An 18940-nucleotide genomic window follows, 5' to 3' on the forward strand; every position below is an offset into this window, starting at 1 on the left:
GATAGAAAGTAAAACTAATTTTAATATTTAAAGATGTTTTCTCTATAGTTGCCTGTCTGACTGACTACTTGTCTGTCTGCAGGAGAGGAGAAGAGTGGAGAAAAAGGAGAGCGTTACTATCTTGCTCCTCATGACTGAGGAACAGAGCAGAAGGCTGGATGCAGCCATTCACAAAGTCTACATATACATGTACATTCGTCCAATGTGATAGTATTGCTGCAGATTACACAAAGAAGAGAAATCTATGAGGGTAAAAAAACAATGAAAAAACAAAAGTATAAATCAAACAAAGAGATTGAGTGACAGAAATGACTAAAAGCTGTTGGGATGAAAGAGAGGGAGATAGGGTGATGCTTAGAAAGATATATAAAAGCAATGGCAATGAGAAAATAATGAGAAAATGGGTGAGAGAGATAGAGAAAATGAACGAGAGGCAGAGAGAGAGGAACTAAGACAAACTTGAGGCGTAAAGCAAGAGAGACATAGAGCTTGTCTCTGGAGGGAAGATTTGGGCCTCTCTGTGATTGGGTTTGGACGGCTCCTGCAGAGCCAAGGTGACTCACCATCCCCCGCAAACACAGACGCACACACAGATGCACACAACGCTGTATATGTGGCGTGAGTATGTGTGTGTGGTAGAGAGAGAATGAGTGGTACCAGAGTAAGTTCTTTACTGTCAGTGTCCTGTGGTTGTATTAAGCCGTCCTGCTGCGTGCAGCCTATTGGGAGCTGTCACTCTTAATAACAGATAATAACACACTGTCCATCTCTGTCTCCAGATGCCCACTGTCCGTGCTGATTCACTGCCTGTTGTACGATGATCTTATAACACAAACACACACAAGTTTGAAATCAAATCATTGTTCTCTTACGTTGAAAAAAAAACGTGTATATCTCAGTCACAGGTTATTGCATGATGCACACATGACTAGTGTCAAGACACATTTAAATATATCAATGATGTTTATCTCCAAAAATACATTTTGAGATGACTCTCCTTGTGGAGAGTCATCTCACGCAGATTTCAGTAAATCAAATAAGCAAAATATGAGCAAAACAAATGACTCGACGGCTGCTTGTGCGTCAGCTGTATCCAGCAGGGAAGAAGACCCTCTCACCTCATGTATACTTGAATGATTAATTAGCAAAGTCATATCTCTGTTTTTATTTATTTCCTTAAATGGGGAGGTGTGATGTATGTAGTCATGCATACAGTATTATATAGATGGGCGACTTGTAAGCTGCAGGAAGGGGTTCACTTCCAGTCACACATAAAATGACATCCAAAGTTTTAGAACTTTAAATTAAGCCAGCAGTCTGCCCAGGCGAACAGATGAACAGTGGATATAAATAGCATCTATGTAGTGTGTGTACTTTGAATTGTGTGTGTGTGCATTTGGGCCAGCGTCTGGTTTAATGGCACATTAATGTTCCCTGGAACGAAGCCCTTCATCATTATCTACACTCAGATTTTTTGGGGGGAACATAAAAATGTAAATTGCATGAGCCTTTCACACAAGTAGGAAGGAGAGCTGGGAGACAGAATCATTTGATTAAAAAGATAATTGGGATATACCGTTATAGAGACCAAATAATTGTCGCCTTTTTATTTTGTTTCCTTTGTCAAAGCCACAGGAAAAAATAAATGTATCTTGTAAGAGAGGCTCCAGATAAGTGGTGAGGCATTATTTAAAGAGAGGAGGTTTAAAAAAGGTTTTCAAGGCGAGGCGACAAAAATCACCCTCCTCAGCTCTCTTGATTGCACGATAGGCTGGTGGATGTGATGTGACTAGTAAGTGAGAAGATGGTATTGCTGATATCATCCTACACTGATAGTCTTGCAGCAGTCTGAGGCCATCCATTACAGCAACACAAAGAAGAACTATGAAGGTGTGTGAATGTGCTTCTGTTTCCACATGCCTCCAGTGCTAAAGACACCGAGTAATGTACCTGAGCAGGGAATTGAATCCCTCTGTGTTTGTTGTTGTCCGAGCTTCTCTAAGTTTTGTTTACGTAAACAGCTGGCCGTGTGACCCACTGGTAGTTTATGGTCGTCGCTCTGCAATTTTAATTGTGTATCAGCCGCCATCCCGTCTAGTGTACCCAAAATGTTGTGTCAACCTGAGCTCGCTCAAAGAGCATTTATTTATCCCTTTATTTGTAGAGCTGTCTGCTGTACGTTTTCAACACCACACCTCTGGTTACATTGCTCATGTGTCATACACCATAGCTCTCACGGGGTCAAAGACCGTGTCCGAGCCATCATTTAATAGCCATGGTGGAAGTATATTCCAGTGCAAACTCGGTATGTAGAAAACTTGCAAAAGTATCAGTCGAAAATAATTGTTTGTTCAGCTTTGGAAAGCGCTAGTACTTTTGATCCCTGCAGTCCATACATGTAGAACTTCATTCACTCAAAAAAGTGTTTCCTTTGAACATAGTGGTTACGTTTATCTAAACTACAATCGAAAAACAATTGAGGGAAGAAATTTCAAGGAGAGGGTTGGTGAGTGTATTTTTATCTGATTGAGAAAATATGCTGACAAAGCCTTTGTCTTTTGTGGTTTTGAAATAGTGACTGATTTATGGTAGCAAGTATGATTTTGCATGTCCAATGTTCAGCATTCAGTACAAAGCTCTGTGCACAATCTCACAAAGTATTGACATACAGGTTAGCAGTGCTCATAGGCATGATATCATTAGGACGTCCATCATGTTTGGCAAGTTATCAGAGTGGCAATTTACATAAACACAGAGAAATCAATGAAAATGGAATGATGCTATTACAGGATAAGGCTATACATATATCTACCGACCAATAATCATGCCACAGGTGCACAGAGAATAGTGACATTATGCAGACACTTCAAGGCCATTCTGATCCAGGGAGTCATTGAAAGGAAGTGTTTTTAATGAGCAACAACAATGAACAAGGTTGTTTTATGCAAAAGGTGATTCAAAGACTTTGAATTCATTACAGAGTTTCAATTGTCTATTTCTACCTGGAGGAAGCATCATTGTGTTGAGTTAGAGAGAGAGAGAGAACACACACAGATCAGGTCTTGAAGGTTGAAGTGTGTTTTTGTTATGTATCTGCCTATAAGGTCAAAGCTGAAGTACCCAGATGAGTCTCTGTTTCATGTGTGAGTGAGCTGAGAGAGGTGTGTGTGTGTGTGTGTGTGTGTGTGTGTGTGTGTGTGTGTGTGTGTGTGTGTGTGTGTGTGTGTGTGTGTGTGTGTCTTTGTCTCTATGCATGCAAGTTTGTGCTTTTTCTCTCTGTGCCTTCACTTAGCTCTCTGCTTACCAATGAAAATGTGTCTTTCTGAAAGAAATGAAGTTGGAAGACACCCACAGCCTCAGAGCGGGAGCCTACAGATCTTCTCTCCCCAGAGCCTCCTTCCACCTCCAACCCCTCCAGCAATCCAGCCAGGCAGCTCCCCACCCCCCTCTGTCATCTCAGTCCCATTCTTGCCACTCATGGAATATTTAACGACAGACATGCGCCTGAATGTCAATAGTGACGGGTCTTGCAGCTTTATGCTGTTTTACCTTGGGTCAGTGTCGGAGGATGAGCCCTCAGGTTGAACAGATATATGGCCGTCGACCTCAGGAAAAAGCTCACTACATTTTTTTAGAAATGTAACAACATTTACAGAGTTAGACGTTTTCTTGCCTAATTGTCGAAAAACGGTCTCAGAAAGTTGAATTCATATTCATGACTCAAATTGAACTGAGGACAGTACATTTGATCACCATGAAAAATGTCTTTTGAATGAGTTTAATAAATCTTTCTTCATTTATCTTTTTCGACAGTGGTCTTAAAAAAAAAAAGACCATATCCACATAACATTTTAAGTTATGGCATGAAAAACAAACCTTTATTGTTTCCCCATTAACTGCTGTGATGTTTCAGTATGTCTTTCCAGTAAAGGTCAGCATAATGCTGCGTTCACACCAAAAGTGTTGCGAATTTTTCTTCAATGCACAGACGCGATTGGTTGCGAATAACACAAGTTTTCGCCGGGTGACAAGCAAATGACGCTTGGGGCGAAAAATTTGCATAGCGCTGAGTTGCGAAAGAATATCAGCATTCAAATGCTCTGTCCGGCGCTGAATCAAACTGCTGCTGGTCCGCCCAAAGTAGCAAGAGTCGGTGAAATCCACCGAGCTGTATGCAGCTACAGATAATATTATGAACCCAGACACGAGGGCGTCTGATGCTCCGACGTTGGTGGAACATCACACAACACACAACAACAAGTATAAAGCAGAAATAGTGGTTATTTCCATGGTGGATGGCGGAAATGGTTACTGTTTTTACGGAGATAAGCCACGCCCCATTTCCGGTGCAAGTGACGCGAATGATGCAGAAAAGTCTACAGGCTGAACTGATTTCAAATGATCTCTCAAATGCTGAATTCCCTTTTACCATTACCTGCTTTTTGTTTTTTGCAGAAGTCAGACATGTTGTCATGTGTGCAGTTTGTGTGTGTGTGTGTGTAGGCGTGTGTGTGTTCGTGTGTAATAGGATAATGGGATAATGTGTTCAAATTGGACATGACTCATCAGGTATTTCATCAGTGCCACCTCATAAACCCCCACGACATTAAAATGCATTTTGTGTATTTGTATGTGCATGTGTTTGAGTGAGACTAGCACTGTGCACTTTATGTGTGTGTTCGCTGTCATGTACTTTTTTCTGACTGCCACATCTTCTCTCTCTTTCCTCACAGGGTGGAGGAGAGTTTTAAGACTCTTTTCTGGTCGATCTTTGGGCTGTCTGAAGTGATCTCGGTGGTTTTGAAGTACGACCATAAGTTCATTGAGAACATCGGCTACGTGCTGTACGGAGTCTATAATGTCACAATGGTGGTCGTCCTCCTCAACATGCTCATTGCGATGATCAACAGCTCGTACCAGGAGATAGAGGTACATAAATAAGATGGCCAGTCAATATTGAAGGTTATAATACTGTCAACAAGTCAATAAGGATCATTGTCTGAGCACATCTGAGCCTGCAGGAGAATTACAGAGTGAGTTGAAAATACCACAAGCCTAAGAAAATCCATACAATGGAAGAAAGGTGCACTCATCAGACCGCAGGTCTCCGCCAGTTGTGTCCGCAGTGACCACTGCTGTAATGTTTGATTGAGTAAACACAACCCAAAATTGTCTAACCCCCCCTTCTAGACCTAAAGCGTATCTCACACCTGAGGTCCACTCGCACGTCTGACGCAACAGACACGTTCTCATTTTAATCTATGCAGCTGTCTGCACTGGTTTCATGTGAGTCGACTCAAGGTTTCGACTCAGAAGCCACTGATGATGAAAGTGTCTGATCCAGCGTCACTGGTTAATATTAGTGGTGAAAGAAGTACGAAGATCTTTTGCTTAAGTAAAAGTACTAATACCACGATTAAAAAAACACTCTGTCAAGTAAAGCCCTGCATTCAAAATCGTTCTTAGATTAAAGTATGTAAGTATATATATATATATATATATATATATATATATATATATATATATATATATATATATATATATATATATATATCCGTAGACAGACAGGCACATACGCACACACTCAAGCAAACAACGGAATACATAATCTCCTGGTGGAGATAACAAAAAATACACAGAGATGTAAGTTAAGAAGTCACTAGTTTTCTTTCAATGCACACTCTGTCTCTGCAGGAGGATGCCGACGTAGAGTGGAAGTTTGCCCGAGCCAAGTTGTGGCTCTCCTACTTTGACGAGGGCCGCACCCTGCCCGCCCCCTTCAACATGGTTCCCAGCCCAAAGTCCTTCTACTACCTGGTCCTCCGCATCAAGTCCTGTCTGATACGCCTCTGCAAAGCCACCAGCCATCGCCATAACAATGAGCTGGAGTTGGGCATGCTCAACTCGCAGGCCAAGGTCAGGGTCACGACCCCTTTGACTACTTAGCTTGATTTCAGACGCAAACATGCATTGTTCTCTGTGAAAGGGAACAACAAAAGGGCTGATTATTTTTGATATTGTGTCGATTTAGTTGCAGTAGCCACTAAATAATAGTGTTTCTCTTCATGTCAGTATTATCATCCTTTCTAAATGCTTTGATTAAACTATTCACAATTTTTGGGAGCCAATAATTACAAGTTAATTACTGACAACATGTAACTTGTTTTCTATGTATTTATTTAAAGAGCATTTTGCCATGTTAGTACTTTCCATCTAGAAATTCCTCTTTTGCAGGCTCCTTCCCAGCTAAATCATGCAACATTTTGTTTCCTGTGTGTTTGTGTGTGTGTGTGTGTGTGTGTGTGTGTGTGTGTGTGTGTGTGTGTGTGTGTGTGTGTGTATATATATATATATATATATATATATATATATATATATATATATATATATATATATATATATATATATATATATATATCAGATATCTACCTGCGCATTCAGTGCTGTCTCTACAGCTGAAAAATCTAATCACCTCATTATGACGCCACAGCTACCGGTTATTATTTGTTTCTTGTAAACACATGAAGCTCTAGCGTAAATTCAGACTGGAAGACAACCGCCTCGCGCTCGTAGGCCTCTTCTATACCGGAGATCACCGTCAGAGGAGTCACAGCTGGGCTTTTACATGTTCTCCCTCTAAAGGATTGTCTACCGATGGTCCACCAAAATAAAATGAGTGTAACTATTTTATTATAAGAATAAGAAACTATTGCTTGAAGAAAATAGCATGGGCCATTTAACACAGAATCAATCTTAGCGCTGGTCTTGTCCGAAGGCATTTCCTCTATCTGATTCCTTGCCTCAAATGGCTCGGACCAGTGCCTCAGATAAGCTATTAGTCAGGCCTGCCTCTACTCAAATGCCTGAGCAGGTTTCGGATGGGGACAAGATGGGTTACACCCCGCTGCCTCTGTGAGCTCCTGAAGTTCTCTGCAGCTCTGACAGTTTAACTGCAGAGCCAAGCAGGTTCAGCAAGTGATCGATAATTAAACTCAAACTCAACCTCAGTGCAGCGTTGAGAATGTCAAGTGAGATTTAGAGAAGACAGCGTGATCTTTCTGAATCATCAATTTATTCCTCTCGGTCTTTTGGTCCATGTTGGATGTTGGATATCCACCATTTAAGAAAGCTGATGCGCTAAATTAAAGCCAATTGTGTTAGTGTCAAAGCAGCATATATTCATGAGATAACCAAGTAAGTTGTAGTTTCTTAAGTGAATATTTCTTTCATATCTTAAAGGTAGTTGGGATGATTTATAGCTTGCCAAAAGCAAATAGATTTAATTGCAGTTAACTTGAGTCAGCAGAGGCCATCAAAGCATGTTATTGATAGGGACTAGATCACAGAATGCAAAACAAAGAGATTTGAGCTTTGTCAATTGGGCTTTGGTAAACCTCTGAATAAAAGTGTTCCTCACATTCATATGAAGCTGAAGCAGTACTTCCCATCTGTTGTGTGGTTCAATGAAGCAATGAGTAGATCAAAGAAATTAATTTGCCTCTCTACTGCAAATAATTAGTGTTAGTTGTCGGTGTTCTGTGTTCTACAAAGACACAAAAAATGACTTTACATTATGTTCCTTCAGTGAGCACAAGATGAGTTTCTCTGAAATACAAAATAAAGTCAGTGAGAGCCCAGCTGAATGGTCTCTACTTTAAGTGATAATTGATTCTCTGTTAGTAGGCTACATACAGTATTGTGGGTTGGTTGAGGTGTTGTATCATTAACTTCAGAAAAGTTTTTCCCTGATGTGATTTGACTTTAGTTCTTTACTTTTGAGCTTTGATAATTCTTTTTTAAAAAAAGCAAAAATGTACATTTATCCTTTTTCTTCTACGTATCCTGGTTCCGGGTCGCGGGGGCAGCAGCCTTAGCACGGTATCTCAGACATCCCTCTTACCAGCAACATTATCCAGCTCTTTCTAAACCCGAGGCATTCCCATGCCAGACGAGATTTATAATCACTCCAGTGTTTTGGTCTACCCTGGGTTCTCTTACGCATGGGATGTGCCCAAAAGAACTAAAAAGGGAGGTTGTCCAGGAGGATCCTGAGCAGATGCCCAAAGCACCTCAGCTAGCCAGTTTCAACGTGAAGTAGCAGCGGCTCTAATACAAGCTCTTTCCGGATGTCTGAGCTCCTAAACCCATCTCGGCTGAGCCCAGACACCCTATGAAGGAAGGGCACATGTAGAATGTCCATGTTATTTGTTATTCATTATTAAACTTTTGAATCATCAGGCTATTATGTTGAGAAAGTTCAACGCCTCCATAGCTTTAGTGCATATAGCGCAGCAGCTAGTTGTGTATGTCCACACTTGAATTAGAACTTGTCACTGCAACACCAAAATGACACACAAACTACACAGCAAGGTCGTGGTTCGTTTTGCTAGCATTGCCTCATCCGACACCCTCAAATGCTTTCATTACAGAAGATCACTCAACCCTGAAATGTGATGTTAACACTGGTCTGTTTGTATCTCACTGTTCCAACAGGATGAACGCCTCAGGACTTATCCACGCCCGGGAGAAGAGTTCATCCCCCAAAAATCGAGAAAACACCCGACCAGATACCAGGTAAGACAGGGAGCGAAGGCTGGCTGGAGCAAAGATGAGCCCAAGCACAAGCGGGGAATCTCAGAAAACATTTACTAGAAGGGACAAGAAATAATTAAATGAGAGGGAGAAATGATAAGGCTGAGGAATATAGAACAAAACAAAAGTGTGAGTGGCTGGAGAGTGATACAGGATGACAGGAAGAGAGATGGAGAGAGAAAAATGTGAGGGTTGAAAGAGGCAAAGAGACTGCTATGAAAGACATAGGTAAGGAAGAGTGGGCTAGGGAGATGAGCTGGAGACAACAGAGAGGAAAGACGTTTCCAAGAGATTGGATGAAAGGGCATCGACTGAAAAGAAGGCAGGTTTGAACAAGTGATTGCGAGTGAAAGAGGGAGAAGAGGAACGGCAAAAGGAAAAAGAGAGACACTGAGCAGAGGCTGAAAAAGCCTCTAATGAGCTGTTTGTGGGAGATGGAAGGCAGGCACTCAGTAAATTAGCTCAAATATCACGCTGAGAAAGGGAAGAGACGCTCTCCTCCTGAGTCTGCCCTTCACCTTTTCCCTGAGGGAAATCTAACTTCCTTCACAGGTCGATTGTGCTTTTCTCCCAACCCTCGCAGATTGTGTGGGGTTTCACGCACACCCCAGGCATGTGGATGTCACATAATAAGACATTTATATGTGTGGTGACAGATATAGACTCATTCAGATTGCCTACATGCAGAAATTGACTGCGTGAGCCTTGGCAAGAGCTGCATGACACCCTGTTGACTCCAGATCAATACTCAATATTTCACACACAGTCTCCGAGACACAGTGCTGCTCTCTACGTGTGTGTGTGTGTGTGTGTGTGTGTGTGTGTGTGTGTGTGTGTGTGTGTGTCTATGTGTCTATTTAATCTCCTTTCCTCTCCTCCGCTTAGAATATCATGAAGCGCCTGACTAAGAGGTACGTGCTCAAGGCCCAAGTGGACAGAGAGAGCGACGAAGTCAATGAAGGTAAAACTTCCCTCCTCATTATGGCCCACTCTCATTGTGTCATTATTTGCTCAGTGCATGTGAGATGATGTCAATTAAATGAGGTATTTCTGTATGTCAAAGTATTGTTTGTACTGTTTGACTGTTTGACAGTACAGTTTTGGGGCTTTACCGACGAGGGCTTACCGCTACATGTCTGTATTTGCTCAGGTTCACGTGTCCTGATTGTTGTGTCCGTTTGTGACTGTGTTGTAGGTGAGCTGAAGGAGATCAAGCAAGACATTTCCAGCCTCCGTTATGAGCTCCTGGAGGAGAAGTCCGATGCTGCTGGAGAGCTGGCTCTGCTCATCCAACAACTCGGCGACAAGTTTGGCAAGAACACCATGAGACACTGACAGGACTCGCGAGACGGAGAGAGAGGGTAGGAGGGAGGAAGATGTGAAAGAGGGTGAAATCAGTAGGAGGGGGAGGCAGAGAACAGGGCCAGGGAAGGAATTTTTAAGACCTTTATGGTGGAAGCAGGATGTTTATAAGTTAGACAGGGATGAAATTGGAGCAAAAGTGTGAGAGAAACAGACTGGGCACAGAGTAATAATTTGATAATTTCATGCAGATGGCAATGGTTTTGTATTATGCAATGACCAATTAAGGAGGAATGTGAAAAGAACATAGCTGCAACTGCACGAGAGCATGAGGTCGTAGGGTCAGAGGTGAAGTAAACTCAGTTGAAGGGGCTTTGTGTTGACAGTTGAAAAGGCAACGTCTTCAGGGAGTCAGAAAAATATAAAAATACATTTAAATAAAGAAGCCACTGTTTTTGACACCAGAAAAGCTGGCTTTGCTTCTATGTCTTCACTTTGTCAGGACAAGCATAGTGACACCTGTTGAGATACTGTACTCTACTTTATACACCAGGCTATCTAATTAATGAATTTCCATCCACAATGCACAACTTGATCAGGAGTCAGATGATTCAGGAAAAAGCAATGGAACAGTGTAGGATTTATACACTAATTTGAAAGTCATTAAAGCTCTCTCCAAAAATGCAGTCAATGACCTTTGCATGTCCACATAACACACAGTGTGGTGGTGAGGCATTCAGTATTGCAGCTCCTTGAGAGCTGTCTCCAAGAGATCTCATGTTAGTAGAAAATTACTTTGTAGAGTTCCAAAAAAGGGCAAAAGTATTTTACCTCACTTAGAATTATTTAAATACAATGTACTAAATAAGCACACGCTGCCAGAAAGCAAGCGAGTATGGGTTATTCATGAGGAGCAAATACAGGATAAAAAAACAAAAACAAATGGGTAAATTTCACCCTCTCCCACTTTGTTATAAAGTCGAGGTCTCGTGCTTATTTTATCACTTTAGGATGAAGGAAATGTTAAATAGTACCAAGCAAACTGTTGTGGGTGTTCTCCTTTTCATTGTGCCTTTGCAGTACAAAGTGTTTACTAAAACAGTAGCCAAAAAGCGAAATGACCTCGAGAAGTTGTGTTTACAGTTTTAAAATGCAGGAGGTCAGAGCTTATTATCAGCACATGAAAGCAGAGAAATTCCGTCTGCTCGCTTTAGGGCAACCAGACGTTTGTGACATGAGAAATGTGGGAGATATAGAGATATAAAGATCTGGGATTCTGGAACAACAGTGCAGTCATTTGGTTGTAAAACATCGGGATTGTGCTGCAGAGGCTGTATGGAGTCATTTTATGGTGTTGTTTTTCTTTTGGAGACTTAAAGCGCTGCACTCGCTAACGTTAGACTTCACCTGTGATTCGACTGACATGGAGAAAAGTAGGTAATAGCTGAACTGTTGCTTTAACTAATATTAGATATAGAGAAAATGTGATCCTGTAATAATGCAGTTTGATCAACTGCTAATTCTGCCCACTAGATTTAAGATGTATTTTTATTGTGAAGTTTAGAATTGTATCTACAACAACCAATACACAGATGTAGATACAAATAGGGTGCTAAAGATTATGTTGACCTGTGGGATCAGCCACAGTATCGGTCCATCATGTAGAAGCAGCCTATTTTGGATTTTGACAACAAAAAAAAATAGCCACTGGCCCATTATTTATACTCGGTCCAATCCCCAAACCTGAACTCCATCAGGATCCAACAATTTGAAAGAGATTATTATATTTCTAGTGAGAATGCTTCCGTAATTTCTAAAATGCAGTTTCTTACTCGATGGCCTGCCATTTTTTCCTCCACTGCATTATGGGCACAGCAACATCCAGCGTTCACACAACACAAGTCTGCATATGTTGTTGTCCTTTAAAAACTTCCTAAATGAGACAGTTTGGGTATTTTACATGACTTGGCTGATACTGTAATTCAGATGATATTAATAAATCAATCCCTTTCAAACATTTTAAAACCCATTGGATAATATAGAAAAGCAAATATTATCAATCTAGAACGCCCTGGTTTTGTTATTCTTTTATTGTGTGGATGCTATCAAATGTCCTTAGACCCATAGGTAATGGTGAGCAGGGGGAATACTGCTCATATTAACTCATTTAGAGGGCTCTCATTGCATTTGTCCATTTGTGTTGGATCATTGACGAGTCATTGGCCAGTACAGTAAAACTATAAAATAAGTTATTGCCATAATAAATTAATCTATGTTTAAACGCTTATAGGTTGTTTTAAAACTTCTATGATTAAAAGCCTCAGCTCACTAGTAGCACATTAACCACCAGAACATGTTGTAGTATCAGAAGACTTTAAACACGATTGAAACAGTTGACTTATTAAAGATATCAGGTTTTCAACCTACAGTGACCGTGTTTTGATTCAGGTACACAAATGTTGTTCAGAGTCAAGTTTTCATTTTAGTAAGTAGTGTGACTTGTGTCTTTCTTTATTTTTACTGTCAGAGAGTGAACGAGCAGCAGGTTAGGAATGAACAGACTCCCAGAAAAGGTTTTATGATTCTCACCGCTCTAAACACAAAATTAACTGAAACACTGTATTTTTCACTTGTACGCAAGAAATATTGATTAATGCAAAATCTTGTACTGTATATTGTCATATTTTTGATCCTTGAATTAAAGAGAGTACGCTCTAAACTGGTTGTTTAATCATTGAATCATTCTGTATGTTTGTGCTCAACAGGTGGAGTTTGATGATATTCAATGAGTCTAAATATTCAGTGTTTGTCCTCATCAGTAGCCTCAGGTGATGACGGACGCTGGAGCAGAACCAAACAACTGGTTGCACTCTGCACTCCAGTGATATATCAGACATACACACACATATGCAGACACATGCACATACACATTCAGAACTCATGCTCTCGAAACAAATAGTTAAGCAGTTGGGAGGACCCAAGCTACACCCAATGTCCTTAAAACTGTATTTAAGTTCATAAAGGTTATGTCTGGTTAATTTCATGTTAGCCAACTCTGTTTACAATTCTTTTAGTTTCCTGCCATATAAACTGGATGTCAATTTCTGCAAGTTGTATCTCAACCACAGACCTGCAGACTTCTTTTTAAATTCCTTCTGTCTTTAATTGATCTGGTTTCATTCAGGGATTTATATCAACTGTTTGGTACACAGCACACATTTCAAATACGGAAGAATTCAAAAGACTATGAAAGTAATTATTATTTCGGTAAAATAAGGTTAAATTAAATATTTAAGATAGTTGTTAAGATGGGACTGGTTTTTGCTGTTCCTGTCATACCCCCTTTCTCAAGAAGATAAAGCCAGAAGACGTCAGCTCTCCTCCCGCCCCCCCACCCCACACTTCTTCACATTCTTCGACTGGATGTGGACGCTGAAGGGTTTCTGTTTCTAAAATACTACAAATATGATCAATAACTTTGAATCTTGCACGCCAGACCTCTCTGTCGGTCCCACCTCTTCTCTGGCATTGTGTTTTTTCTGATTCCTGGCAATCCTGTGCCGTGTAATATGCCGCGCAGCTCCAGCCACAACTGGTTTTGTGGACTTAAATAATTTACCTTTAAAGCTTGGACTTTTACTTTCTTTTGTGAGTGTTGATGATGTCGTGAAGGAACTCTGTTTTACCATTAGGTTCAGAAAGTCCTGCTTTCTGTGGATGCAGTGCTCGCTTATGAAATGCTGCTGTTCAAAATAAAGCTTTAGGTTTTGCACTAAAGTTTCTCTACAGGAACAAAGCCTTTAAACTCTTCCTTCATACTCTCACGTAATGACTCCGTTTGTAAGGCGTGTTTTAAGGGATATTTTTAGATACAAAGTTGCCAAGCACAACTTGAAGGGAAAACTATATAATAACCACAATTACAGGCTTGGGTAGAGCATCCTTTCTTTCCTCATCACGTTGTTGAGTCTGGTTTATAATCTTTGTCACGCGCTCGCCTTCTGTTTCCTCCACTCTTCCCATAAGTCACTGCTGCAGCATTTATGCAGGCCGGTAAAGCAGAAATTCCAAAACACCGTCTCAAACGAAAGAAGACTTAATTCAACCCGTGAAATGCTGTACAGCACAAGTAAACAGCAGCCAAGACCCTTCTGGACTATCTCCATAGCAACAGAGTCTGTCTGAGGGAGGGTGCTTATGGAAGTTCACAATAAATTTTATTATCTGATTTCCTTTAGTGCTCTCCCGCAGACTTTTGATATGAGTTTTAGCCTTCAGGGCATTACTCACAGTCTGTCATTGTGCGTATGTTTGTGTGTGTGTGTGTGTGTGTGTGTGTGTGTGTGTGTGTGTGTGTGTGTGTGTGTGTGTGTGTGTGTGTGTGTTGTACATGTGTTCGGTGTCAGTTTTAATCACAAGATAAAATGTTATGGAAGTGTATCTGTTCATTCTCGCTTGTGTATGACATGTGAGGAGACATGGGCCTGTGTGTGTGTGCGTGCGTGCGTGTGCGTTTGTGTGTGTGTGTGTGTGTGTGTGTGTGTGTGTGTGTGTGTGTAACCCAGTATAACTGACATCCCTTCTATGGTGTAATTTGTCCAAGAGGCCCAAGGCAAAGAAGTGTTTCCAGCCCTCCCACTTTCCTCCTCGTACTCTTCATCCTCCTCTTCATCCTCCCTCTCTCTCTCACTCCATCCCTCTCTCCTCCTCCATCTGTCTGTTTCTGTTTCTCCTGGCGGAGCAGTGAGCGATGTGACCTCCTGTCTCTGAAGGACAGAGTTTCCAGGGATTTGGAGGAGAGCTTAGACTACCTCTCCAATGCGCCTCGAGAATGGAGAAAAACTTACCAGCAGGCACAAATAAAATAAAATATGCTTTGTTGCTTGTATGAACACAAACATAGATAGCTGCCTACCCTTCCTTATTTATTATTAGAAGCTTGAACACATAGGCTTGAACACCCTTTCTGCCAGAAATCTGCACACATCACTGAGGCGTGAATACTCACATATGCATGCACGCTCACACACCAGACTGTCTGTCATAAACACTCACATTTAAACGGTGAACACTGACTTGTTGTTCCAGAAACAAATAAAAACCACAAAAGCAGGCTTAAACTCTTTCTCTGTCTTTCTGTGGCTCTTAACTCTCGCAGAAGAGTATGTGTCACTTGTCACTTTTGCACACACAGATACAGCTCATATCTAAGGCATCAATCACGCCCTTGAGCCATCTCAGTCTCTCATCACAGTATCTCATTAAAAGAAAGCTCTCTGGAGAGGAACTAATCAGAACAAACCTCTTAAACAAACTAAAGGACAATTGCATAAAGTTGTCACCATCTTACAATCATATGCATCCATGATCATCATCCACCTTTATTATAGTCATAAGACTATCATCTAACCTGCTCCAAACCATCTTTTACCTCTGACAGCCTTGAAAGAAATCCCAAATCCACAGTGCTGAGACGGTCTTGAGTCCCTAGCATTGGTGAAACGCCAATACCTCATTTCTGGAGCCGTCAGAGGGCTGATGAAGTAGAGAACAAAGAGGCTACTGGGTGGGCTTTCAGAAGAATCGACTCGCGGAGGGTTTACTAATTTCTCAAAGCCCTAGCACACTGGTTCAAGAAGGATGGAGAGATTGATGTGACAACTCTCTGACTAGCCCTCCGGGTGGCTCAACCGGGCCTTGAGGCAGCGCTGAGGAATGAGAGAGTACACAGCCATGAGTGAACTCATAATTGCAAGTAGAGCGAATGAAACCACACGTACAAACAAGATAAATGTGTCAAGTGTGCATCTATATCTAACCTGGGATAGTTTTAAGGAAACCATCAACATTGTCATCATCACTTTCATCACAATAAAAAAAACAAGAACCACTGTTTTCTGTATAACCGGTAGAATATAGTTTCTACTCGCCCTGTTTGAGGCTCAGAACGTGAGCACTAAATGTTGTGCATGGGGTGGAGTGTTTTGTAGAGCAATTCATATAGCCTGATTCTTATTCTTGTTGTACACGGTAGCTTAATCACGCATACAGTCTTTGACCTGCTTTTTAACCTTATCTAAAGGCATTCATTTGAATTCCTTTGTGAATACGCCTCTCTGATTTAGGCTAAATGAGATTGAGAGGATGTATATCCTGACTGGCATTCAGTTTTATTCTACTTCTCAATTCTCCTCCACAGTATATTCCTCTTTAGATGCATTCTTTCACGTTTTCCCAAATTTGCCACAACTGAGTTAGAGTCAATATAATGCATGCGTCTGACACAAAATAAATCTTCAGATCACTCTATTTGAAATGTTTAGCTTGAGAAAATCAAAAATTACAGGACAGAATGAGCCGCAGTTTCTGTCCTGATTGGTCCAAAAAACTCAACAGACTAATTAACTCCAACAAACAAACAATTGAGCTGGACATCATCTCAGCATCATAAACACCTCAACGCTATTAATTTCACATCAGAGTACAACTTTAAAAAATGTAAACATCACAGCTTTAATGTGAAAGCACAGAGAGTGCACAGATCAGTTCATAAAGTACAGTTGAATAAAGTAGGCAAAAAAAATGTATTCCAAAATCCATCTAAACTGTATGAATTTAAAAGAATCTGACATCAGGAATATACTTTTTCAGAGCCTGACTCACTATATCATCATCAGATTCTGCACCATAACAATTTTGTGTCACGGCATTCATCATCTTCATCATCCTTGACATCATCTTCCATGCAGCAGCATTTGGCCCGATGTGATGCTACCGTCATCATTGTCATCCTCGGTGTTCCTATCACATCCACTTTCAAATTTTTTGTCTCATTATCACTGACAGCAGTGACTAATGGATATAATGTGCTTTACAGGAACTGATACAACATCTACTGGATTGCAAACGCTCTCCCATTCACTCTCTGTGCGAGCCGTGTGTGAGCCTGACAGGAGAATGAGTGAGGCATAGAAAGGAAGTTATGTTTATAACAACCCCAGCGCTGCAACTCGTCATATACAGCAACATTTCCCCTCAGTGTATTTACGTACCTACAACATAGTTTCCCTTTTATGGGCTAACCATAGCTGTTGCACGACAATTCATCTTCTGACTCACTTTGGCTTTTTCTCCTTTGTTCTGCTCGTGTTCTGTTTGCTTTACCTTCACCCTCTCTCACGCACCCACCCTCCCGCTCTCTGTTGTTTTTCCCGTCTTTTTTAATCTGCTATTTGTTTCTGTCCGTCTCAGCATCTATTTTCTGCTCTGTCACTTTCTGTTTGTCGCTGTCCTGTTGCTGTTTCCATCCATTTTCGTTTTTACATTTCATGTGGCTGTTTGGCTCTTCTTCCTTATCTCCCTAGTTTTGCCGGAATCACAGGTATGACCTTGGTGACTTTGGAGACCAGATGCTACTAGAGTAATAACCTTCTTTCTGTTTGTTTTTCTCCCCCTCCTCTCCTCATCCAGACTCAAATGACAGTCATCAGAACCTCACTCTGTCTTACAGGGAACACTGCTGCTGTAATTTCCCACTTGATCTTTTTAATGTCCCTCCTTACTCCCCCACTCTTCCACTACACACCTCCTGCGTTCCTCCTGGGGGATTCTGGGGTGAGTCTTTGCTCTATAAAATGGCTACTGAAGCAGAGACCCTCCCCACACTCAAACATGCACCAATTTACCTGGGGCCCCCCTTCCCTTCCCAACCAAGACCTCCTTCACTGATCCAGAACACAACATCCTCGAAATGATTCACATTTGAAATGCAGGAGAAAAAGAAGCTTGGCTGGCTGAGTCTGCTTTGTTTGCTATCGATCTGAGAGACAGTTGACCTGCAATGAGATCTGAGCCTACGCTACACAGTCAAATCAAATGTGTATTGTATCATATACTACAATAAATTAGAGTATAGATAAGAATATACATTTTCAAAATGTGTCAAACTTGGAAAATATTTGATTTTATAGGTGATTTTAATTTTACTATAGACTTTGGAAGTAAATGGTTTCTTGTATTTTCTTTGATATAACATTGTATATCTGCAGGTTTGGATCAACTCTGGCTTCACAAAACATGATTTGAATGAATGTAATGTGCATATTTACCGTATAATATAAAACGTGGACGTTCTCTGTGTGCGTGTGTGTGTGTGTGTGTGTGTGTTTGTGTTTGTGTATTTGTGTTTCAGTGGTGGCACGACAGCTCATTTTGAGTATCCATTTGTAATTTTTACTTCAAGAGTAAACAAATGCCTCTCCTTTAATTCCTTCCTGAGATGATGAGCAGCATTTGGTGTTTTGGCGAGATAATCAAGTGACTAATTGTAGAGCGTCAAATTTTTGCCAAAGGGGGCGGCGTTGGATGCACTGGCAGGGAGAAATCCTATTTTCCCCGGCTGATTTTTCCAAGGAGGTTAAAGAGGAGAAGGTTAGAAAAAATGAACACAATTACAGAAAATTAGAGAGGGAGACATTTGCATAGAACATTTTTTGTTTGTAGACGATTCATGGACAAAAAATGGAATTGTATTGACAAAAGAGATAAAGGAGTCCCAGCTGCTTGTGTAGCCATTAGTGATAATATTGTCTGTGTCGTGTGTGTATGTGTGTGTGTGTGTTTTGAACTGATTGGGGCATGTGTTAGCTTGTGAGTGTATTGTGTGTGTGTGTCTGTGTGTGTGTGTGTATGTGTGACCACATGTGTTATCTATCTTTCACTGTCTGTCTCTGCTTATGTAAGTGTGTGTGTGTGTGTGTGTGTGTGTGTGTGTGTGTGTGTGTGTGTGTGTGTGTGTGTGTGTGTGTGTGTGTGTGTGTGTGAGAGAGAGAGATTGCTTGTGGTTTATGCATGTCAAATGTCTCTTGTGAGTCTGCTTGTGTGCGCACAAGCAGTAGTTTGCACATCAGTGGTCTCGTAATCTGTCTCTCGCTGGCTTTTGTGTGTTTTTGTCTGGAGCGTGTCTAGGAGTATCACTGTTATCAGATGCTACTGTATGTGTATGTCTGGGTCGTTTTGCGTTCATCTGTCTTTATAAGCTTTGTAA

At 41.1% G+C, this 18940-nt stretch overlaps 1 protein-coding gene across 2 annotated transcripts in view; it reads left to right on the forward strand.

The window, feature by feature from the left end:
• Positions 1-9927, forward strand: part of trpc7b (transient receptor potential cation channel, subfamily C, member 7b) — a gene marked incomplete at both ends in the record, with an annotated part of 47338 nt that extends 37411 nt beyond the window's left edge. The window contains 5 exons of one of the 2 annotated variants that reach the window (XM_079228906.1): positions 4734-4929; positions 5695-5922; positions 8494-8574; positions 9478-9553; positions 9788-9927. In XM_079228906.1, the coding sequence (XP_079085032.1) occupies positions 4734-4929; positions 5695-5922; positions 8494-8574; positions 9478-9553; positions 9788-9927 (721 nt within the window). The remainder of the gene's footprint in view (positions 1-4733; positions 4930-5694; positions 5923-8493; positions 8575-9477; positions 9554-9787) is intronic. The other variant, XM_079228907.1, reaches the window with a different exon arrangement.
• Positions 9928-18940: the final 9013 nt, after the last annotated feature.

This window comes from Taurulus bubalis (assembly GCF_910589615.1).
Source record: "Taurulus bubalis genome assembly, chromosome: 13".
NCBI classification, from domain to species: Eukaryota; Metazoa; Chordata; class Actinopteri; order Perciformes; family Cottidae; genus Taurulus; species Taurulus bubalis.